Source organism: Symphodus melops (genome assembly GCF_947650265.1).
Source record: "Symphodus melops genome assembly, chromosome: 4".
NCBI classification, from domain to species: domain Eukaryota; kingdom Metazoa; phylum Chordata; class Actinopteri; order Labriformes; family Labridae; genus Symphodus; species Symphodus melops.
In genome coordinates, this window is record NC_136694.1 from 19,541,362 (window position 1) to 19,561,818 (window position 20,457).

The 20,457-nt window shown below is 39.5% G+C and overlaps 1 protein-coding gene across 12 annotated transcripts in view; it reads left to right on the forward strand.

Moving 5' to 3' along the window:
* Window positions 1-20,231, forward strand: part of cadpsb (Ca2+-dependent activator protein for secretion b) — a 62,089-nt gene extending 41,858 nt beyond the window's left edge. For 2 of the 12 annotated variants that reach the window (XM_079341387.1, XM_079341392.1), the window contains 18 exons: window positions 287-388; window positions 481-544; window positions 629-752; window positions 1,956-2,024; window positions 5,580-5,686; window positions 6,864-6,893; window positions 7,442-7,453; window positions 8,841-8,997; window positions 9,119-9,260; window positions 9,969-10,130; window positions 11,406-11,561; window positions 11,674-11,821; window positions 11,977-12,051; window positions 12,275-12,358; window positions 12,735-12,767; window positions 12,948-13,055; window positions 18,370-18,474; window positions 18,967-20,231. In XM_079341387.1, coding sequence (XP_079197513.1) covers window positions 287-388; window positions 481-544; window positions 629-752; window positions 1,956-2,024; window positions 5,580-5,686; window positions 6,864-6,893; window positions 7,442-7,453; window positions 8,841-8,997; window positions 9,119-9,260; window positions 9,969-10,130; window positions 11,406-11,561; window positions 11,674-11,821; window positions 11,977-12,051; window positions 12,275-12,358; window positions 12,735-12,767; window positions 12,948-13,055; window positions 18,370-18,474; window positions 18,967-19,143 — 1,855 coding nt within the window. In that variant the 3' untranslated portion in view covers window positions 19,144-20,231. Of the gene's footprint in view, window positions 1-286; window positions 389-480; window positions 545-628; window positions 753-1,955; window positions 2,025-2,876; window positions 2,910-5,579; window positions 5,687-6,863; window positions 6,894-7,441; window positions 7,454-8,840; window positions 8,998-9,118; window positions 9,261-9,968; window positions 10,131-11,405; window positions 11,562-11,673; window positions 11,822-11,976; window positions 12,052-12,274; window positions 12,359-12,734; window positions 12,768-12,947; window positions 13,056-18,369; window positions 18,475-18,966 lie in introns of all 12 variants that reach the window. The other 10 variants (XM_079341391.1, XM_079341393.1, XM_079341396.1 and 7 more) reach the window with 6 other exon arrangements.
* The last annotated feature ends 226 nt before the right edge of the window (window positions 20,232-20,457 follow it).

The window sequence follows — 20,457 nt, forward strand, 5'->3', positions numbered from 1 at the left end:
GCCCAAAGCCCAGATCCTCCGACTGCCTCTAAACGAGCATGCATGTTCAAGTTTAGAAAGAGAAAGGATTCCAAAATATCTCTCGTTCAAGGGCAAAAAAGGTGAGATGTTCTTATTTACTTGTATGTAGCACAAGGGGTTGTGAATGAAACCTTAAACTATTTGCTGTCAGTTCCTTTGGAGCTGGGAGTTTTCAGACAGTGAGTGTCTGAGATGAGTGGCTGCATTACTTGAACTTCTGCATGGATTCAGCTGGGTTTAAAGCATGCTGATGTGATCCTCATAGGCCAGACGGGCTGAGCACAGTCAAAGTGGACGAGAAGGAGCGCTTTGAAGACATCAAGGAGCGGTTGCGTGTGATATTGGAAAACAATATTGTAAATTTCAGGTGATTTTTAACACGCGAAGAGACATAAACTACCATATCAAAGTCTTTGCCGTGTTTGTGATTTTACATTCAATGTCTACATCGTCTTGCAGATATTGTTTCCCCTTCGGTCGTCCAGAGGGAGCGCTGAAGGCCACTTTATCTTTGCTTGAACGGGTTTGTACACAAAAAAAGTAACTTTTTCTACCTCATGAAACAGCTACAAGTGATGATATATTTCCTCCTCAATGTGTCCTGCAGGTCTTGATGAAGGACATCGTAACCCCAGTCCCACCAGAAGAAGTTAAAGGAGTGATCCGCAAATGTCTGGAGCAGGCCGCTCAGCTAAACTATCAGCGGATTCAAGAATATGCTAAAATTGAAGGTAATCAGAACAGACAGTATTAGAAGGGTTGTGTGTGGAACTAAAAAAAGAACACCACGTTTTAAATGTTTATTTCTATTGCCTGACTAACTTTTTTCTATTTCAGCACTAGATTGTGCTTATAAATGCTACTTCCTGCATATCTATACACTTGGTAAATTCACTTGGTATCTGGTTATTTATGTCCGTATATCCCAAATGATTTGTGACGGCCTGTCGGTCACTTTCTGTCTCTCAGTGCAATAACTCTCTCCTTTGTTTCAGGCCTGCTTTAGCTCTGTGCTGTTCTGTAGGTCAAGTTGGCTTTTGTTTAGAGGTGTGTGAGTAAAAATGCATTCAAACTCAAAGCCCTGAAATCTGTTGATGTGCTGATCTCTCGTTTTGCCTTGATTTCACTCAAGCTGTGTGGTAATCTTGACCTCTGATACGCCATACGATGATTGGACTATGAGTTCAGCTTAACTGAACGTCCTCTCTGACTCCCAGCTCCTAGTCGAAGAACACTCCCCTTCTCTTACTATCTCAGTGTAGCTCTCTGGTTCCTCCAGCTGACTCCCCCTACCCCACTTTTTACCCCCCCCTGCCTTGAACTGTCACCTCTGTCTTCTGTTCTTGCCAAAGAGCGCTTTCTTCTGCTCCCTCTCCCCTTCTGTCTGCTCTGCTCTTTTTCTTCTCTCCCACAGTGTAATCACTTTATTTCAACCTCTTGACAATGTGATTATTGGCTTTGAACCAATGGAATGCTGGGATTGAACATCTACAAACCAGTATCAGCCACCTGCATGTGCTTTTAAGACATAACAACATGACCTTTCTTTATGGCATGTCACAAAAAATGGCATCAACGATTAGACATTTAGAAATGTCTTATTCTTTTGTGCATTGTGCTTCCCACAGTTTTACCACAAAATGCACCCAATTTGCATTTTGACATAGAAACAGATGTTGTTCATGTCTTAATAGAAACCCTCAGGGTGCTGAAGATACTAAGGATTTAAACCTTACTATCTTGGCTTGTCATGTGAATTTACTGTCCTTGTGAGGCGCCTGGTTCGAAATCAACCAAACATTTGGCTTTGTACTGGGCCACCTGCCCAACAGAATGTCGTTTTCACCTGGACAGCCCTCTTCCCATCAGCCTCTGACTTTCAGCTTTCCCACCCCTGACCCCAGCCTCTTGCATGCCCCGATCCTTTTTTATAGGCAAAAGGAGGGAAATGTTTGAGCACCCTGTCTTCTGCTTGGCGTCTCAAGTGATGGATCTAACCATCCGTGAGTACCTTCATCATCCTTTCCCCAGCCTGTTCTCTTCTCCTCCCTCTTTCAAGTGCTCTTTCACCTCATCCTCCTCCCCCCTCCAATTCTTGCCTCTCCTCTTACTCCAGAGGCGTTGCTGCTGCCATGCTTGTTTTTTATCTGTGCTTCCTGTCTGAGAGAGTGAGTGGGGAGCGCGCGGGTCGAGAGAGATCTGAACAGTACCACGATGAATCAGTCGGAATCCATTTCTTTTAAGAACCATCTGTTTGTGATGGACATGAATGAGAAGTCTGGTCTGTAAGCTTCTTTCTTTTGGTTGGATGTCCGTTCCTTTGACTTGAATGCATTTTTACATTGCTTACATTGTTATCTCCTCCAGTCATTCGGTCTGATCATGTGTCAGTGATGTGCTGTGCCAATCAGGTATGCTTTTATCCCACCGTGACACCAGAGAAAGTGAAGGAACATCTGTCAATAGAGGTATCTTATTGGGGGAGGACAGGACGGGGCAGAATGTGTGGATTCAGCTGCGCCTGTTTGTCTATAAAGTTTTTAAAGTGTGTCCTGTCTACAATGCTGGCAATGGTTTGTGTGTTCTAACTGTTTCAACAGTCTGAGCAATGTCTGTTAACAAACATGTTATCACTTTTTTTAATTTTCCACAGGCTAAGATTTTAGTGTCTCTGTTTTTTACTGTTTGTGACGTTTGTCTGTTGCTCAGAAACCCCACTCCCTGGAGCTGACATTGTTCCCAGCAGATTGCTCAAAAGGGTCAACAAACTCCCCTGTAACTTGTAAATAATCCGAGACTCGTACTAATTCTAAACATCTCCTCTTTATCTCTTCTCTTCCTTTTTCTCGCTGAAGTTGAGAAAGGTCAAAAGGATCAGAAGGATCCAGGTGAACTCATGTTTAGCTTGCAGTTTAAGCACAATACACACAAACACGTCCACACATATAGACTAAACCCTGCACTCTTGTATGTATTTTCTGAATTAGAACAGATGCATGCATGCACGTAGTTTACCTGTAGCACATCTTCCATAGAGTACATGAAAGATAATTTGAATATACACATTTATTTAGAGTCTAAAATGTCTTGGCATGTTTAAAACATCTCTGTTTATAAAGTCAATACTTTGAGATTGTATTACTTTATATCACTACAGATGTTGTTAAAGACTGTGTGTGAATTTTAATTTTTCACGTGTTCAAACTTAATGGTTCTGTTCTGTTCGTTTGCATGAAAAATGCAGTGATACAATCTCCTAAACAAGTCACAAATTTGCCCCACATGTACAATTAAAGACAAAAAAGAAAACATTTGACAGTCGCAACATTGGAATGTATTCCTCTTCATCCACTGGAAAAAAAATATTAATGTGTTATACATTTCAACAACATATCGCATTCTTTATTTATGTAGCATATCAACATATTACCCCGATTTGAATCAAAATTTCCTTTTTAGAAACTTGAAGGTCAGTCTATCAAAAGTCCAAATAACACCATTTGTTAAATTAGTTGCATTATAAAGTGGTGGTGTGTTCATTTCAAATGTCAAATCTATATAAAACAATACACAACACACACATAACATTTTATAGCAGGATACAAACCCTGGAGTATCCGTTGCAAAAAATGATTTTATGAACTTTGAAAACGGACTGAATAACATCAGGGATATATTAGAAACATTTGTTTTTCTTGTTTGTTTGTTTTTTTGTAGATTCTTTAGTGAACAGGGTCTTTAATGTTCCACAGTAGGCAGCAGACTCATTGCAAATTAGTGTTTTGATTTTGAACAATGCAGGCCATAATTCTTTATACCACAGCAGATGTATCACACACGTACTCTGTCTCAATGTAATACATAAATGGTTCTTATGAAACCACAAAGTCCCTGCTATGCTTTTATCTGCAACCATAGTACAGACCTTTTCCTCCTCTGTTCCAAGTGCTCTCCCTCAGATGGATTTACTGTACGACCACAGAATATATAGTTACTGTAACACGAGTTCATGTGATCCATCCATTAGTATCAGTTACATGTCCCTGAAGGCAATGCCTCAAGTACTGCTTCAGCCATGCAGCATTTTTAGATTTCCTGAAACAAAAACAATCCTAAAAAAAAATGAGTAGCCTAAATCTGAATTTTAAACTATTTCAAACAATGATCCCTGATATAAAAACATCTCCAGACCCACTGTCAACCACAGTCCAAGGACCACTTCTGTTTGATGTTGAGTTCTGTTTATATGTGCTTTTATTTTGAAATCTGTGTAGCCATTTGGTTATATGTTGTTCCAAATGTTATATACATCAGTGTAGTCGTTGTTTTAAATCTTTCATTTCATGACGTTTAACTGTCTTATGAAACCATTCTGTCAGTAGAGGTTATAGTATATAAGCGACAGAGACCTCAATCCCTTTTTAGTGTGAACAAAAATCTAATATTTCCAAATCAAACTTATCACACTGTAAAAATAACTCATTAAAACACATATGCAGTCACCTGCTCAAACTATTGGTGACTTGTTCACGCATATCCCAGATATAAGTGTATGTATATGTATATATGTGTGTGTGTGTGTGTGTGTGTGTGTGTGTGTATATATATATATATATATATATAATCTTATTTTGTAAATATATATAGATATATATTTACAAAATAAGATGCACTTTTAAAAGCATTTCAAGAACAAAGCAGACGAGGCATTTTACGTGTTTATCCACAGAGTAAGTGCCAATAGAAGGTGGTTTTCTGTGGTTCATTAACGTTAACGTCAAAGGTCAAAGTGTCAAAAGTATCTCTATTGTCCCCAAAGGAAAATTTGTTTGCAGCCGGAAACATACACGTACATAAACAACATGAATAAATAATCCAACTGACATCGTAACCCAAAGAAAACAAATAAATAGCCTTTGATGTTTTAAATTAAATTGTAAAAAGCAATTGCTTAAGTTTTCTCTATTTTTTAATGTTGTTGGATTTTGTGTCGCTTTTTCAAAATAGTTTCTCTCTATTGTAACATAAATAAATGATGAAGAAAGAGCAACAGAATATTGATTTTGAACCTTTTTTATGATTAGAAAATCCTTAGAAAACTGTAAGTTAATTGATTAAAAAGTAATTCAATGGAAACCTTCAATCAAAAGTAAATGATTTATTTTTACAGTGTGTGTATGTTTAGTCTACCATGTCATGTGACAGCTCCTTATACAGATGCCTTATTCAGTACTGCCTCACATTATGCATGTTCTGGATGCCACATTGCACCTCCATCTCAGCGCCACCACTCTTGTGCCTGACACCTACAAACACATCAGCTCTGTTGCTTTATGTCATGCAACTTAAAATGCATGAGTTACAACGTGCTTCACTTGTCATGGGGGTATTTTAGCTCCACATCACAGTGTAAGCACTGTGTTTATAATTATATTAAACAGAAATATAAACAGAAAGAATCTTTCTCAATAGTTATAAAAAGAAAAGAAAAATCCCCAAGGAATCCTGCTCTGTGCTTGACTAACCACTCATCCCTCACCCTCATCCTTTTGTCTCAGAGAACGTAGGCCGCTTAGTCACGCCTGCCAAAAAGCTGGAGGAAACAATTCGCCTGGCGGAGTTAGTCATAGAGGTCCTCCAGCAGAACCAGGAACACCATGCGGAGGTGAGTGAGAACCCTCTCTAACCGCTCTCCCTCTATACGCTCACTCTTATCTCACTCCGCCCCACAACAGGGAGTTAGACTTTTTATCAGTGTCCTATAAATAAAACAGCTTTCATCTAAGGCTGACTAGTGAAAAAAAGATCCTTTCAAATATTAATTTAATTTAGGAAAGCTTTAATTGGTGTTCGACAAAGCATGACTGCATAGAATCAAAGCGTGATATGTTTGAACAGAGACGTGTGCAGTTCTTTGCTGTAATCACAGTTCATAGTTCAGTGCTGCAGAGTTGCATAAGCTGCTATAGGCATTAAAGAAAGGGACATTTTATTCTAGGTAGACAGAATAAAAAGAAAGGCAAACGGAAACTGAACTGTGTGTGTGCTCTGTAATGAGACATGATAGTGAGCGGTGGAAGAGGTACTCTTTAACTTTAAGTGTCAGTCCAGCAGTTTAAGAAGACATCACCTGAAGTCCATCTTTCAGTGGTACAGAAGTATCACAGGCTAAAAGTACTTATTCTGTAGGAATTACCTCACCTGTTTGAAAGTAGGAGTTTTCATTTGTGAAGATTGACGCATCAGAGTTATAACAGTAGTGGGAAATATTTATTTGGAGCGTCGACAAGACAATTTTTCTTTCTCCCTCAATTTTTTTTAATGTAAAATTGCACAAGTAACTTATTAAACACTTCATTTTAAGTAAACCAAATTACATCTCCTGCAATTGATAGAGGAGAAATTCAATCTCATCCAAATAGTCCGTGGGGTGTCTGTAAGGATTAATGATCAAACACATTAAACAACACTGGTCTCAATCCATATCTTATTTTTTTTTTTTGCACGTCAAATCCTAAATTTGAAACGTTCTACTTACAAAAGTGACAAGATCAATGTAGTGGAGTTTGAAGTTTATGTTTAGAAATATTATAGATAATTTAATATGATTCCATCAAAGTAGCTCCACATTGACCCTAAGTACAATACTTACATACATGTACTTTGATTCTTTCCACCACTGAACCAGTTTCTCATCGTACCCTGTTTACTGCTGTGAACACTGAGCTGATAAGAAAGCATGATGAGCATGTGAAGTTGTGTCGATCTGAAGGTGATCCAATGTGATCTTAGAAATTACAGATAAAGCAGATTTATTGTATCTCTCTGAATATGCTTGACAGGCGGCAGTCACAAGTTCTGGAGATCAATCGGTACAGTATTTTTATTTCTTTTTCTCCTCCTCAGTCCTCATCACGACCCCCCTGTATGGCATGTGCGCCACTATGGCAACAGGCACCTTTCAAGGCAGAGATTGAGCTCTTAGACAATGTAGCGATGGGTGGGTTTGTAGGCATAAAATGTGAGAGTAGACCTATTTGACTAATTCAAAGCACTGTAGCTTGCACAACATAATTGTGATCATAAAGCATGTTCATCGGGCCATAAAGAGGTTTTCTTTCTCACAAAGCATGCTGAAACTGTAAATTTCCCAAAGTATGCTCCATGTGAACCTTTGAAGTTTGATCCACCATAAACATTTGTTTCCTCTCCATCCAACGATTTATTTCACAGTCCGCACTTGTTCGAGCATTACTTCCCCCCAGCTTCTCCTTTTCCATCTCTCCCTGCTGTCTATTTCCTACTGTAGTTTTTTTTAATAAAACCCTACCTTTTTACGGAAAGAAATGCCTCAAAAAAACATTATTGTTCTGTACATCTTCCTGTGTTTACACTGTCATATGAATGGTGACTTCCAAAGCAGGGGAAAGAGGTATGTACTGTAGTGAAATTGAATGGCAACCTCCTATAATGCCCTGTGCATGTCCAGTAGATGATGCCACTTCTCCTTCCCCCTCCGCATCAGTTGATACGGCATTGTAGCCTGCGTGATTAAACACTGGGTCTGTCATAGAGCTCTCAGGGTCCTGAATGTGTCCCTTCACCTCTATCAAAGGTTTGGGGTTATTCTGCCGACCGACCTTTGAGCTTTTTTGGTGTTTGGTTGACAGTCCTCCGACAAAAGAGTTTCTCTCCTTGAATGTGATGGAGAACAGCTTTGTTTGCTGCCTGCTTCTCTAACAATAGAACTGTCAAGGTTTTTAAGTGTTGGGAAAGGGAAGGTAAGTATACAGGTAAGTGGCTGCTACTCTGCAGCTTAAGTCAAATGGGAAAATAACAGAGACGCTGTAAAATAAAGCATGCAGCATAACTTAGAAAGAGGACGCTTCATTTAACAAACTTGGCAACATTTTAGACAGAATTAAAAGTGAATAAGCCAAGCCAAGACTGCCAGCAAAGCAGCTATACTGTACCTCTGCTGACCAAAAGGGTGGGGAGGTCCTGACTGTGCTAGAAAACGTCCAGCTGAAGCTCAAAGAATTACTTAAATAATTGGAACAGACGATAATGATGCTGTGTGCTGCAGTCTTCGGTGTGTCTAGCCAAAAAAAAGAAAAAAAAATGTGCATGAGTCACTTTCGCATCTAGCATCTAGGGTTTGTCAGTGATGTGAATGGTGGACCCCGCTCATCTCTTAGCTTGAGAGAAACGCATGCAGGGATCTCCACATTTTGCATGAGAGAAGCACCTTTTTCTTAGATCTACTGTCATGAATCTAACATGCACCTTACAGTATGATTCGTTGACATTATTCTTTTTGTAAACCTAATCCAGAATTGATTCCCTGAAAGTCCTAATCAATAAGAGAAGTGGATTCTGGCTCTGAGGATGCCATCAGAAACACACTTGTCACACACGATGCACAAACTATCCAGACTGTGTTTCGAGGAAATATCCACCAAGAATTCACCTTCAGCAAAAGATAGTGACTTACTATTCATGATTTATAATATTTCCTCCAAATAGACAACTGAGGTAAACATTTACCTCAGTACTTTAAAATGTGGCACATTTTTGTCTCAGCTTTAAGAAAAAAAAATCTTTTTTTTTCCTATCTAATTTTAATGAAAAGCAAATTCCCAAATTGACCTGCATAAACAAAGATAAAGAAAACACATACTTTTGGTTTCTATAACAACAGACAACTTTGATTTTTTTTTTTTTAATTATTCACTTTCTTTTGTTCTTACTCGTGTCACTTCATCTCATACCTGAAGCCCTTGTTCACCTGTCTGTTGTCCTTCCTGCTGTGTCTCCAGGCTTTTGCATGGTGGACGGACCTCATGGTGGAGCATGCAGAACACTTCCTGGCCCTTTACGCCGTCGACATGGACGCCGCCCTGGAGATCCAGTCCCCTGAGAGCTGGGACAGCTTCCCTCTATTCCAACTGCTCAATGACTTCCTCCGGACAGACTGTAAGCTCAAACTGCAAATATTTTTCTCAGCCTCCCCAAAGTTATTTTCATGCTCATACAATGACAATATTAACTGCTGATCACCCCCCCCCCCCCTCCCCCTTTTTTTTTCTCTCCACAGATCATCTGTGCAATGGAAAGTTCCACAAACACCTTCAGGATCTGTATGCTCCTCTGGTGGTTAGATATGTGGATCTGATGGAGTCCTCCATTGCTCAGTCAATTCACAAGGGCTTTGACCGAGAGTCCTGGGAGCCTGTAAAGTAAGGAGCCTCCGTCTTCAGAGCTAGGCTGTAGAATGGTGGGCGATGCAATGCTTTATTTTCAGATGACAAACCAACTGTGTGGAGGCTGATCAATCTGGGAGAGCAGCTGTAATGTTCACCCGGGCTTCCTGTAGGTTCACTGTTAGAGACTGAGCCAGGAGTGGGCTGAATAGCCTTTTTTTCTGTGAGAGAAATAAGTGTTGTTATCATGAAAATAGTCCTAGAATAATGCATTTTCTCCCTGACACATTGGGGCAGGGCACCAGCTAATATTTCTTATGTTGTGTTAACTAACTTCATAATGTGTGCTTTGACATCTTGCCAGAAACAAAAGCCTCCAGTCTGTTATTTTGCTCTTATAATTTTCTTGATGTGGCTTTCACACTCTAGGTTTATTATTTAAGATTTGTTACAGTGTTATTATTTATTATTTGTTATTTCAGTACTGCGTTGCTTCTTCTTCTTCTCCTCACTGCATTTAAAACAATACATGTACATGTGTGCATTCTGAGTTCAGACCACTTTATTCTTAAAGTCTTTGCATTATGTGTCTTTGACGATGACTGTCAGTCTTGTTTATTTGTTTTTTACAGTCTTTACCTGATTTCAGATTTACTTTAATGATGAGTGTTACATGGCTTTGTGCAGCTCCCATACCACTGTTATGGATTCTTTTTTTTTTTCTTTTGTCTGTCTTTTCTACAGGAGTTTAACAAGTAATCTGCCCAATGTGAATCTACCAAATGTGAACCTCCAAATTCCCAAAGTACCAAATCTGCCAGTGCCAGTAGCAGGACTATCAGTTAACCTTCCACAAATGCCTAGCTTTTCTACCCCGTCATGGATGGCTGCTATATATGACTCTGAGTGTGTATTCAACTAGTTCACTCTAGCAATATTAAGCTAGCAGAGACTGCCTTGGTATGAAGATGCTCTTAGTTAAAGAAGAAAAGTTCTGAAAATCAAATCTGCATAGCTCTAGTTGAAGAGGTCATTTTGAGACATACAAAAATAATCAACAAAGATCAATATGGTTTTCCTCTCTGGTGGGAATCCTCCATTATGACGTCCATGTTCATGCCAAGAGCGCTCTGAGAGGTGGTAGAGTAGATGGGGTACTGCTTTTTAAAATGAGATGCTGAAATGCTCTCATTTGTCTCAACATGCATGCCGTTGAGCTGAGGTGTGGAGATACAGGCCAAAATATCTATAAATTCATATATTTTCAAATGCGGTTTGTGGATTTACTGCACAGAGAAAATATATATATATCCATTTGAAAACATGTGCAAGATGTTCTTGCAATCAAAGATGTATCTCCGCAGAGGTGTTGTCCACACACATTATCTTAAGCGTGCCGTAGACCATTCATGGCCTCAGATTCATCTCTGACCTTAACCACCTGTTAGTAGTCCGATTGGGAGGGAAAAGAACGTGCTGGCCTGGAGATGATAGTGTGGAGAGGTTTCCAGATCCTCTCTGTTTTATCATGTCCTCTTCACGCGTCACATCTTCCCTGCAGCATCTTCCCAATGAGCTCTAACCAAGGTGCCCGAAAGCTCTGCATGGTTTGTTTGAGTAACACTTCCAAAGGGGGGGGGGCCCAACCAGCCTGGGGACATGGATGTTGAGAGAGGGCTTGTGATGAAGAAGAAGTTGATTGTAAAAAGTTGTATTAATACCCTTTTGGTGGAAACAGACTTAATGTCATCTTTACATGCCCTTCCTCACTTCTCCATTACCCACACAGTGTGATTGGCTGCTGTATCTGCAGTGACTTTACCTGCATGTGGCCACTTCACATCTCGGTCAATAATCATACTCTACAGCATGGTTATTGATTTGTTCCAGTTAACCCTACCCACTCCGTTCCACCTATACACTGACTGTCCACAAACACCTGAACAAACATACACTTGCACGGATCAGTCAGTTTATGGTATACGGAGTATAATCTGACTGTGTTTAGGTGTGGAGGAACAGCATCCTCCTCTGCACCTGCCACCCCATCCCCGACCCCCAACCCCACCCCCACAACCTTTTCCCAAACTTCTCCTCCAGCAGGTTGACCGTTGTCTTCTGACCTGTGTGTGTGTGTGTGTGTGTGTGTGTGTGTGTGTGTGTGTGTGTGGTTAATGACAGTAACGGCTCTGGATCATCAGAGGACCTCTTCTGGAAGCTGGATGCCCTCCAGACCTTCATCAGAGACCTGCACTGGCCTGAGGATGAGTTCGCCAAACACCTGGAGAGTCGCATCAAGCTCATGTCGAGCAACATGATTGAGAACTGCGTCAAGCGGTATGATTGTGTGTTTGTGTATGAGAAGAACATCTCGAGGTGTAAAGTAATAAATGCTGAGAATGAAGTCTTGAATATTTAATACGTTATTCTTGTTTCACTGGCTTTGCAGCACCCGGATGGCATTTGAGTCCAAGCTGACAAAGAGCAGCAAGTCAACAGATTTCCGCATTTCTCCAACATTATGCACCATGTTCAATGTGATGGTGGATGCCAAGGACCAATCAGCCAAATTGTGTGCAATGGAGATGGGCCAAGAGGTAAAATCTTCCCCTGGGACAAGAAATTACACTCAAAATAATAATAATAACAATAATTAATTAGTGTAATATTTGTAGATAAAGAATTCCTCAGTTAACATTACGTTAAACACCTTCCCCCCCCCTCTTTTTTTATTTTTTATTTTTTTTTGCAGAAACAGTTTGCCTCCCAAATCGATGAACTGATTGAGGAGAGCGTGAAAGACATGATTCAGCTTATGGTTGCAAAGGTGAGACATTAAAAGTGTGACTTGTCAGCTTGATCAAAAAAAATGAAAATGAGGTTCCTAAGAGTCGGACTAGAATATATCCTGAACGTTTTGTCTCATCAGAGTTCCAGTTTCTCTTAGGCTTTCACTGAAGACATAAAATGCAAATACAAAAATGGTCACATTGTCTTTCTAAACGGCTGTAGACTCTCAGGCTCATTCAAGTGTTTGCATTGTTTCTCAGTTTGTTGCCATACTGGAGGGAGTGCTGGCTAAGATTTCCAGATATGATGAGGGAACTCTCTTCTCCTCATTCATGTCATTCACGGTGAGATGTAGCTTCTGTTCATGTCACTCCCTTCACTGCCTCATTTTCCTCAACGGTCAGATTCTTCAGAATAGTTAACTGAATGTACGGTTTGTTTTTGAACCTCAGCACCTTCTGGAATTCAAGAGATTTGCACTTTACGTTAGATCACTTTCAATCTTTCAATCTTCATGTGGATTACATTTAGAGTGTAGCTTTCTATAAAAGCGTGATTGTATTGTTGTAAAATATTGTGTTTTTATTTTTGTTACAAAATAGGCTTAGTAGAGAGCCAGCTCATACTTGTCAAAGTACATGATGTTTTAGTGTAAGCTCTAGTGTGCCCATTACAACATAAACTCTGAGCCTTTTTGTAACAGTTTTGTTCTGATTTCAGGTGAAAGCTGCCTCAAAATATGTGGATGTACCTGTAAGTGCACTAACGCCCTACCTCCCTGTGTATTATGAGCTTGTCTGAGTTTTCTTAAATATAAATCTCTTCTAACGATCAGCTGTCATCAGCTGAGCATCAGTTTCTTTTCTGCCTCTCGACTACAGTAACTTTGAAGTGTTTGTCATCCTCTGAGCTCTGACCCTGTTTGTTTTACAGAAACCTGGGATGGACGTGGCCGATGGCTACGTGACCTTTGTGCGCCATTCTCAGGACATTCTTCGTGATAAGGTCAATGAGGAGGTGTATATAGAAAGGTTATTTGATGTAAGTAAGATGCCGTCTCCTCCTTACAAAAAGGGAGGGGCCTTTCAAAATGTGGCAAAACAACCGGGCAGAGAGGGATAAGTCCCATTTTGAGACCAGGAAATGTATTTCAACCTGGCGGAAGAGTCTTCTCTGGTCCTCTACCACTCTTGACTTTTCTCTTTCTCTCTGTCTCTCTTCTCTCTGAACTTTAGCTGCTGCCCTCTGCATTCTGGTGTGCAATGCCACAGTGCTTTTGGGCCTTTGTGTATCCAAAAAGGAATCTTTTATTTACAAAGAGTCCATAAAAGCATTCTTAAAAAAAAAAAAAAAAAAAAAAAAAAAAAGGATTATCTGAAGCAGTGCTCTCTGGAAGAACCAAACGATCTATAGTGATCACCAGCCAGCACACTAAGATTCTTTGGATCATCACTGTACTGTTAACCTTCCAGATACCTTCCACTTGTCAGCCCCTGTCAGCATGTCAGCCTCCTGAATTAAAGACACTCAGCCTGCTCGGCCTCAGTCCACAGTGAACCACCCAGGCACTTTTTCTGGGCACTGAAAATGTTTGGTAAAGGATTTGCTGGTGGATGGGCTGGAGTCAGAGAATGATGTCAAACTCGAAGGCTGACATGTCCATTAGAGCATTGGTTCCCAACCTGAGGGTCAAGACCCTAACATGGACACATCTTTACGGTTCAAAGTCTTGAAAAGGTAGAAAGGCAAAAGAAAACCTTCACTGCATCACTAAATACCTTTCATTTTTTCCTGACTTTTTTTTTCCTGAGTACATTTTGTATTCTCATAAAATCTTTTGAAACACAGCCTGTTGCACCAGTTTGGATTTAAAGTCAACACTAACTGTTCTATAGTGAGGGACAACAAATAACTGCTCAGTAGTTTGTGGAGCAAAATAAAATTTTGAGAAAAATATAGAATTGAAACGCCCGAGTGCAGGATGAGCCAATGTTTTATGTAGCTTTGTGATACTAAAACACTCTGAACCCTGAAAAAAAACAGAGCAAATGTTCTAATGTTGGTAGTCAGAAAACAGAAGTGTCTTAAATAAATGTAGAATAATTTTACTTATTCCTTAACAACCCTGTTATACTAGTTCAACTACGAGCACATGTTGTCTGTCCAGGAGCGTTTGAGAGTGTTCCTCAATGTAAAAAATCACTTACAATATCAATTATGGACAATTGATATTTGGACTGATAAGTCTAGCGCCTACAATTTTATTGTAAATGCCATAATATTTACTGATAAGAACCTACAAGCATAATTGTTATTATTATTATTATTTTATTATTATTTTCAAAATAAAAAGCAGGATCAAAATGTGTCAGGTCATTCAAAAAACGTTGTCATCATTAGTTTGTCCAGCTCCAGCTGAATACTTTCAGCACTGTCGGAAATACATTCAGTAGGTCGCAAAGCTACACATATGATGGGCTGCACCAGTATTTGATACAAATATCAAACTGTGTGTATTCTTTGATAAAGTTATTGCATCTCAGATAGCTGCCCTTTAAGTATTCATACTGCTGCAGATTTCTCTCATCTCGCACAGGAAATTGTGTAATTTATTCTAGTTTAAAACATCCTAATTTGATCATTTTCTGTTTTTTCCCCTATTAAATTGGTATCCATGTTGTTTTGAAACAGAAAAAAAAGGTCAGTAATGTTCAATCTCTAGACAGAAGCAGTGTGAGGAGGACATTGATGAAACATGTATTAGCCGACCTGCTGAAGAGCTGTCTCGAGATTCAGTCAGGAAACAAACTGATTTCCTTAATAACCCAAATTCCCCCTGGGGATAATTAAGTATTTCTGATTCAGGTGAGCTTCATTTGTACTCGTTTGAACTCCCAGCTGGTGCAACAGACTGAAGGGTACTAAGTCAAAAAGTAAAAACTCTTCCAGGATGGGAACCAGTGTGTCAGAGGGTGAAGAGAGAGCACTGACTTACAAAGAAATAATCCTACACAGGATACATTGGCAGTAATGTGTCCTCCATGTGTGATTTGAACAACACATAATGCTGTGATTCGTGTGCTTCATGTCATTCAGAAACTATTTGTATAGGCCTGTGTCTCTACGGGTGCTTTGTGTACGTGAGTTTGTGTATGTGTGTGTGTGTGTGAGAGAGAGAGAGAGATTGTTGGTTCTGTGAGGCATTCACTTGTCTGACAGTTTTTATGTCTGAGAGTTACTCAAAAGTCTCCCTTTGGTTTGATATTTTTGTGTCGACTGAAGGAGCAGGAGTCTTTTGCCAGATAAATATGATTATGTTCTTTCTTTATTTTGGATTGAGGAGTGATGCTGTTGTGAAGTGGGTCTGCTTTTGTCTTATGATCCACACCAGCTCCCCTGTCTCCTTCTGTGTTATCCTTTTTTTTTTCTTTCATCTTTTTTTTTTTTTTTAATAGTCTTGAGTCCCCGCCCCCTCCCTCTGTGTCCTCTGTGTGGCCCCAAAGTCACCCAAAATCCTTCTCAGCTCTGTCATGTTAAATTCTTCTGAAGATTTCTCAAGCTGTGAATGTTTCAGTTTGAGCTTTAAAAAAAAAAAAAAAAAAACTGCATTTCAGTTGAAGGATGTCAATGTTTCTCTCTTTCATTTGAATGCGCTCCATCCATCCATATGCATGCATGTGAAAAACTGTTTCTAGATGTGCTGCATAGGCTCTACTTTATCTCTCTTTCTTTCACTCAATTGATTTCAATCTTTTTTATCTCTTCCTTTTCTGATTAACACCATTCCTGCTGCCTCCTCTCTTCAAAAAGTGGCACTTATCTCTAGTGTTGCGTTGCGTTGTTTTCTCACATTATGTTGGTTGGCATGAGTTTTAGAGTCAAATAATCTTCCTGTGTACATCTTCTAGCATGACCCTTCTCCTCAGAGTTCTGCCTCATTTGCACATACAGCAGTCTTCCTTAGCACGTACTCTGCCACCCACCCACCTGCGAGGTCTGCATGCACTGCACGCTCAACTCGACTGTGAAGTGGACAGGCATCTGCATATCCGGCCTCAAGTTTCAAAACCTTTCAACCATTCACCCAATCTTGATTCAAACAAAGCACGACTCAAAACCAAACTCAGATAAACAAAGAGAAAAAAACCTCACACTTCTAAATCCGACCCCAAGAAACCTTCTCTGCGTTCCTGCCTACTCACATGTTTAAAGTTGACTTATTTCTTTCTTGGAATTAAAGGTATGACAAGCGTTTTATCAGCCTTGGGTGCTGTTCTCTTGTAACTTTATACTGGCAAAAGAAAAATACAGGGAAGGTTCAAGAAAATAGCACCACTGCTCCCTGCCTGCTAACCATTGACTCACTTTCATTCTATTTTTCTTTTGCTAAAGAACTTTTGTAAAAGCTATAATATCAATTCCCCGTACAGTAGCTGTTAACTTTATTGCAGCTATGCAATGCTAAGTAATAGCTTTACATAATTGATGGGCCATGCAGCTTTTATTAAATATTGACTTGTACTTTTTTTATTCGTATTATAATGGCTAATAACAGTTTAAGACAGATGTATGTGTCAATGCTTAATGACATCACACTGTTTTATGATTTTCTTCCATTAGCAGTAGTTTCAGAGCTTTAAGTGTTTCCTCTTTAATGGCTCTTTAAGATCTGTTGACAGTTTACATGACTGTCAAACTTGGAGTGTGCTTGTGTATTTCTGTGTGCGGGCATGTGTGCATCTCTGTGTGTGTGTTTGTGTGTGTGACACTGATACAAACAGTGAGGCTCAAAATCCGAACATTTATAGCTTGTTTAAGAAGGGATAAACTAATTTGGTTTTTAATCCGTCTAAATAATTTTTTTTTTTAACTTAATTAGACAATACATCATTGTGAGTGGTCAGGCTCGGGCAGGTACACGTCTGTGTTTCCTGCGTCCTGTAGGCCCTGTAGACCTTTTCTCTCTCAGCTCTTTGTGAAGAGTGATGCACAAACATCCTTTATAACTTTTAGAGTTTTTTCTTGCAGTTAGCTTTTATTTTAAACCTTCCTGACCAAAAAGCCATCTTTCTGTTTGCCCAATTAAAAAGTTTGAACCTGCACACTTAGCTTATCTTAGCTTAGCATAAAGACTTAAACCAGAAGGGAAACAACTAGTATGACTCTGCAGTGCAAGTAATACATTGAATCTCCCTAATTTATTCACACACCTGAGAACTAATACAACAAGTGGCCTGGTCATTTCTGGATGCAGTCACAATCTGGAGAGGATTTCTTGGTGTTTTTTTCCCACAGTAAATAAATTAACTGTTAGTTGTTTATTTTAATGTTGGTGGTCCGTGAATTATGGTACGAGAAAGCAAACCAAGATGATCTATTTCTTCCTTTTTCAAGTTTTTTTTTTTTTTTTTTTAAAAACTGCTTACTATCTGCAAGTCGTAACGCTAGATGTTTAACAATCTCTTCTTCTTACCCTCGACAAGAACGGGAATAGGACTTTTCCTAAACTGAATTGTCTTTTATTTGACCCATTTTTCTGCCAAACAAGCTATACTTACATTTAAGAGAGTCCTGTCTGTTTTATGACATCAGTGTGTTCACCAATCAGGATTCATAACATTAAAAGTAAATTGTGTCAAAGGTTTGGAGTGGTCCCCTGTTTCAGGAAAAAAATAAACTAAAGATCAGAGTTCTCAATGATAGGCCGAGCAGAGTTTAAATAAAAGACATGCTGCTGCTGGCCGGTGAATACAAATCAAACATGAGCCTAAGGGGTCTGATGACTCCATTTTTCAAGATGACATGTCACATTCTAAGAATATTTCAGAAAACTTTTCAGATTCTAAACAAATACTCCAAGGTTAAAAAGCAACATTAAAACAGAGGACTGTAACGGTCATAAAGCTTCTGCTTAAAATTAAAATGCATGATCGCAACACACTGTTTAAACAGTTAACTGTAGTTTGCATAAGGTTTTAAGTAATTATATATTTTTTTAGATTAAATAATGCAGCCTGCTATCTTGCATTAATCGCCGATTCTGTCTGACGAAATGCAAAAACATGTCTGCTGAGGTGAGATAACGCCTCATCATCAATCCTCACAAAGGGGTATCTGACTGCACACATGGGTGGCGTAAAATGCTGCGTTGCATGTCTTAAAGCTGTGAGGAGATTTAACTGGAGTGATATCCGAGAATACGCGCGAGCGTGCTTGAAGCTTAATGTTACTGTCATGTATTGTGTGCGTTTAGTTGCAGCTCTCTTATGTGCATCTCAAAGGTTAGCGGAATGCTGTCTTGAGTATGCGTGTGAGTGTGTGATTTGCTGGAGAGCGTTGTGTTTATGTGTTTCAGCAATGGTACACTGCCACCATGAACCTGCTGGGGACCTGGCTCACTGAACGCATGGATCAGCAGCTCCACGTCTACCAGCTGAAAATCCTCATCAGGATTACAAAGGTAGAGCCATAAAAACACACCTGTCGTCTTAATTCATTCATCATCATTTTACTGCTTCTTGACTTATCAACAGCTGAAAAGACAACAGAGAGAATAAACATCACACACATCTATTTAATAACCCGTGTGGCTGAATACAGATACTCCCTATAAGTAGTGTAACATCATTTTCACTCTCATTGGTAGTTTTAGTTGCCCATAAATCAGGAGTGATAACAGTTTGCAGCCACATCACCTGAGTAATTGTTTCTTGATTTTGATCTGGGAGCTTTACATCATTATCCACACCTGACACCTAACCATTGCAGATTTTTTAGCACACTGTGGGTGTGCATAGTCTATATTTATGGAGCTACTTTAAACTTTTTCAATTATAAAAGTGACGATGAAACGTATTTGTGGCATGGAGTGAGTGTGCAGACATGCCTTTCTTTGTCGATGTCGATTTAAACACCCAGAGTTCTTGGCTGATGTATCTCTGTCGTCCTGTAGAAAAAGTACCGGGACTTCCGCCTGCAGGGCGTCCTCGACTCCACCCTCAACACTAAGATGTATGACACGGTGCGCAATAGGCTGACTCTGGAGGAGGCCACTGCTTCAGTGAGGGAAGGAGGCATGCAGGGCATCTCCATGAAGGACAGCGACGAGGAGGATGAAGACGACGACTAGAGCCCAGTACACTGAACCACTCTCACCCCGATCCCCCTATCACACTTTTGACTTTAGCCTGGTTACCGATGCATGTACCAACTCAGATAGCCACTCTAGGACCTCTTTGTCAGCTCGAAATGCCTATGAAGGGAATATTAACTATAAAAATAGTACTTATACTGAGGAAAATCTAAATAAAAATATTTAAAAAATAACCATGCTTGGCAGTTTAGCTGTCATGATAAAGATAGCACCTATCTTTGATTCATTCATTTCGAAATTCATTTCTATGTGTTACTAAGCAATATGGAGAACCATTTGTTTGACAATGTTGAGTGAGATTAAATAGGTGTGTCCCTGTCCAATGCAATCCTATATGGCGCTTCTTTGTCGTATTCTACATTCATTAATGGTACATTGTCGTGATGATGAGTGTGTGGACCCTTTTTTTTGTCTCGTCTGTTTTTAAGTGAATGCCAACTGCTTCAAACTGAAAAGAAGCCTCTGTATTTGTTTACGGCTGTTACAGATAGACTGTCGTCTACTCACTGTTCCTAACATCGACAGCAAGTCTAGACCTGCATTTTTATCATGTGTCAATGCTATGTGATCTTATCTCAATTACTAATTAGGAATCTTGAACTTCAACAAGTGAGTATTCTAGAGATGCAATATTCTCATAGCTCCATTTTGATAACTTGGGAGATTCTATTTTTATTTTAACATTAAAAGGCCTTGAAACAGGTTCTATTTGAATTGAGTTGCACTTTTACAGAGAAAAGAGCAAACATATTTTTTGTTATTGAAAAAAAAAAAAAAAGTTGGTCCGTCTTTGTTCTGTAACTGTGTAGAATGAGCTGTCTGGCATTTTTTTTGGGTCTCACTGTTGTTTTGTATATATTCTATAAATATATATATAAATATAAAATGCTGTACATTGCATTCTGAGCCATCGCTGCATGCCTGTGGGTTCCCACCCTCCCCAAACGCTTTCTGTTTTTCTGTGTGAATTAGCTGGTGGTTTCATTCTTGCTTTTGCCTTATGAAAGCCAACAGTTGTAATATGCAAGAGCTGTGGCCTCTAAATAAAAATTACTGTACATGTGCATCCTCTGTCCTGTTTACTAGCTGCAAAAAGGAACTATATTATTCTCACTGAACAGCAGGCTGTGCTTTGACTGTGGTTGAAAAGAAGCCTTGATTTCCAACTTGTATTACTAGTTATCTTGTATTTCACTGAGTGAGATTTATCAGACATGGTAGCCTGTTAGCATTCCGTTAGACCTTCATATTTCCAGGTAATTTATAAATAATGAACCCGCTCAGAAACCC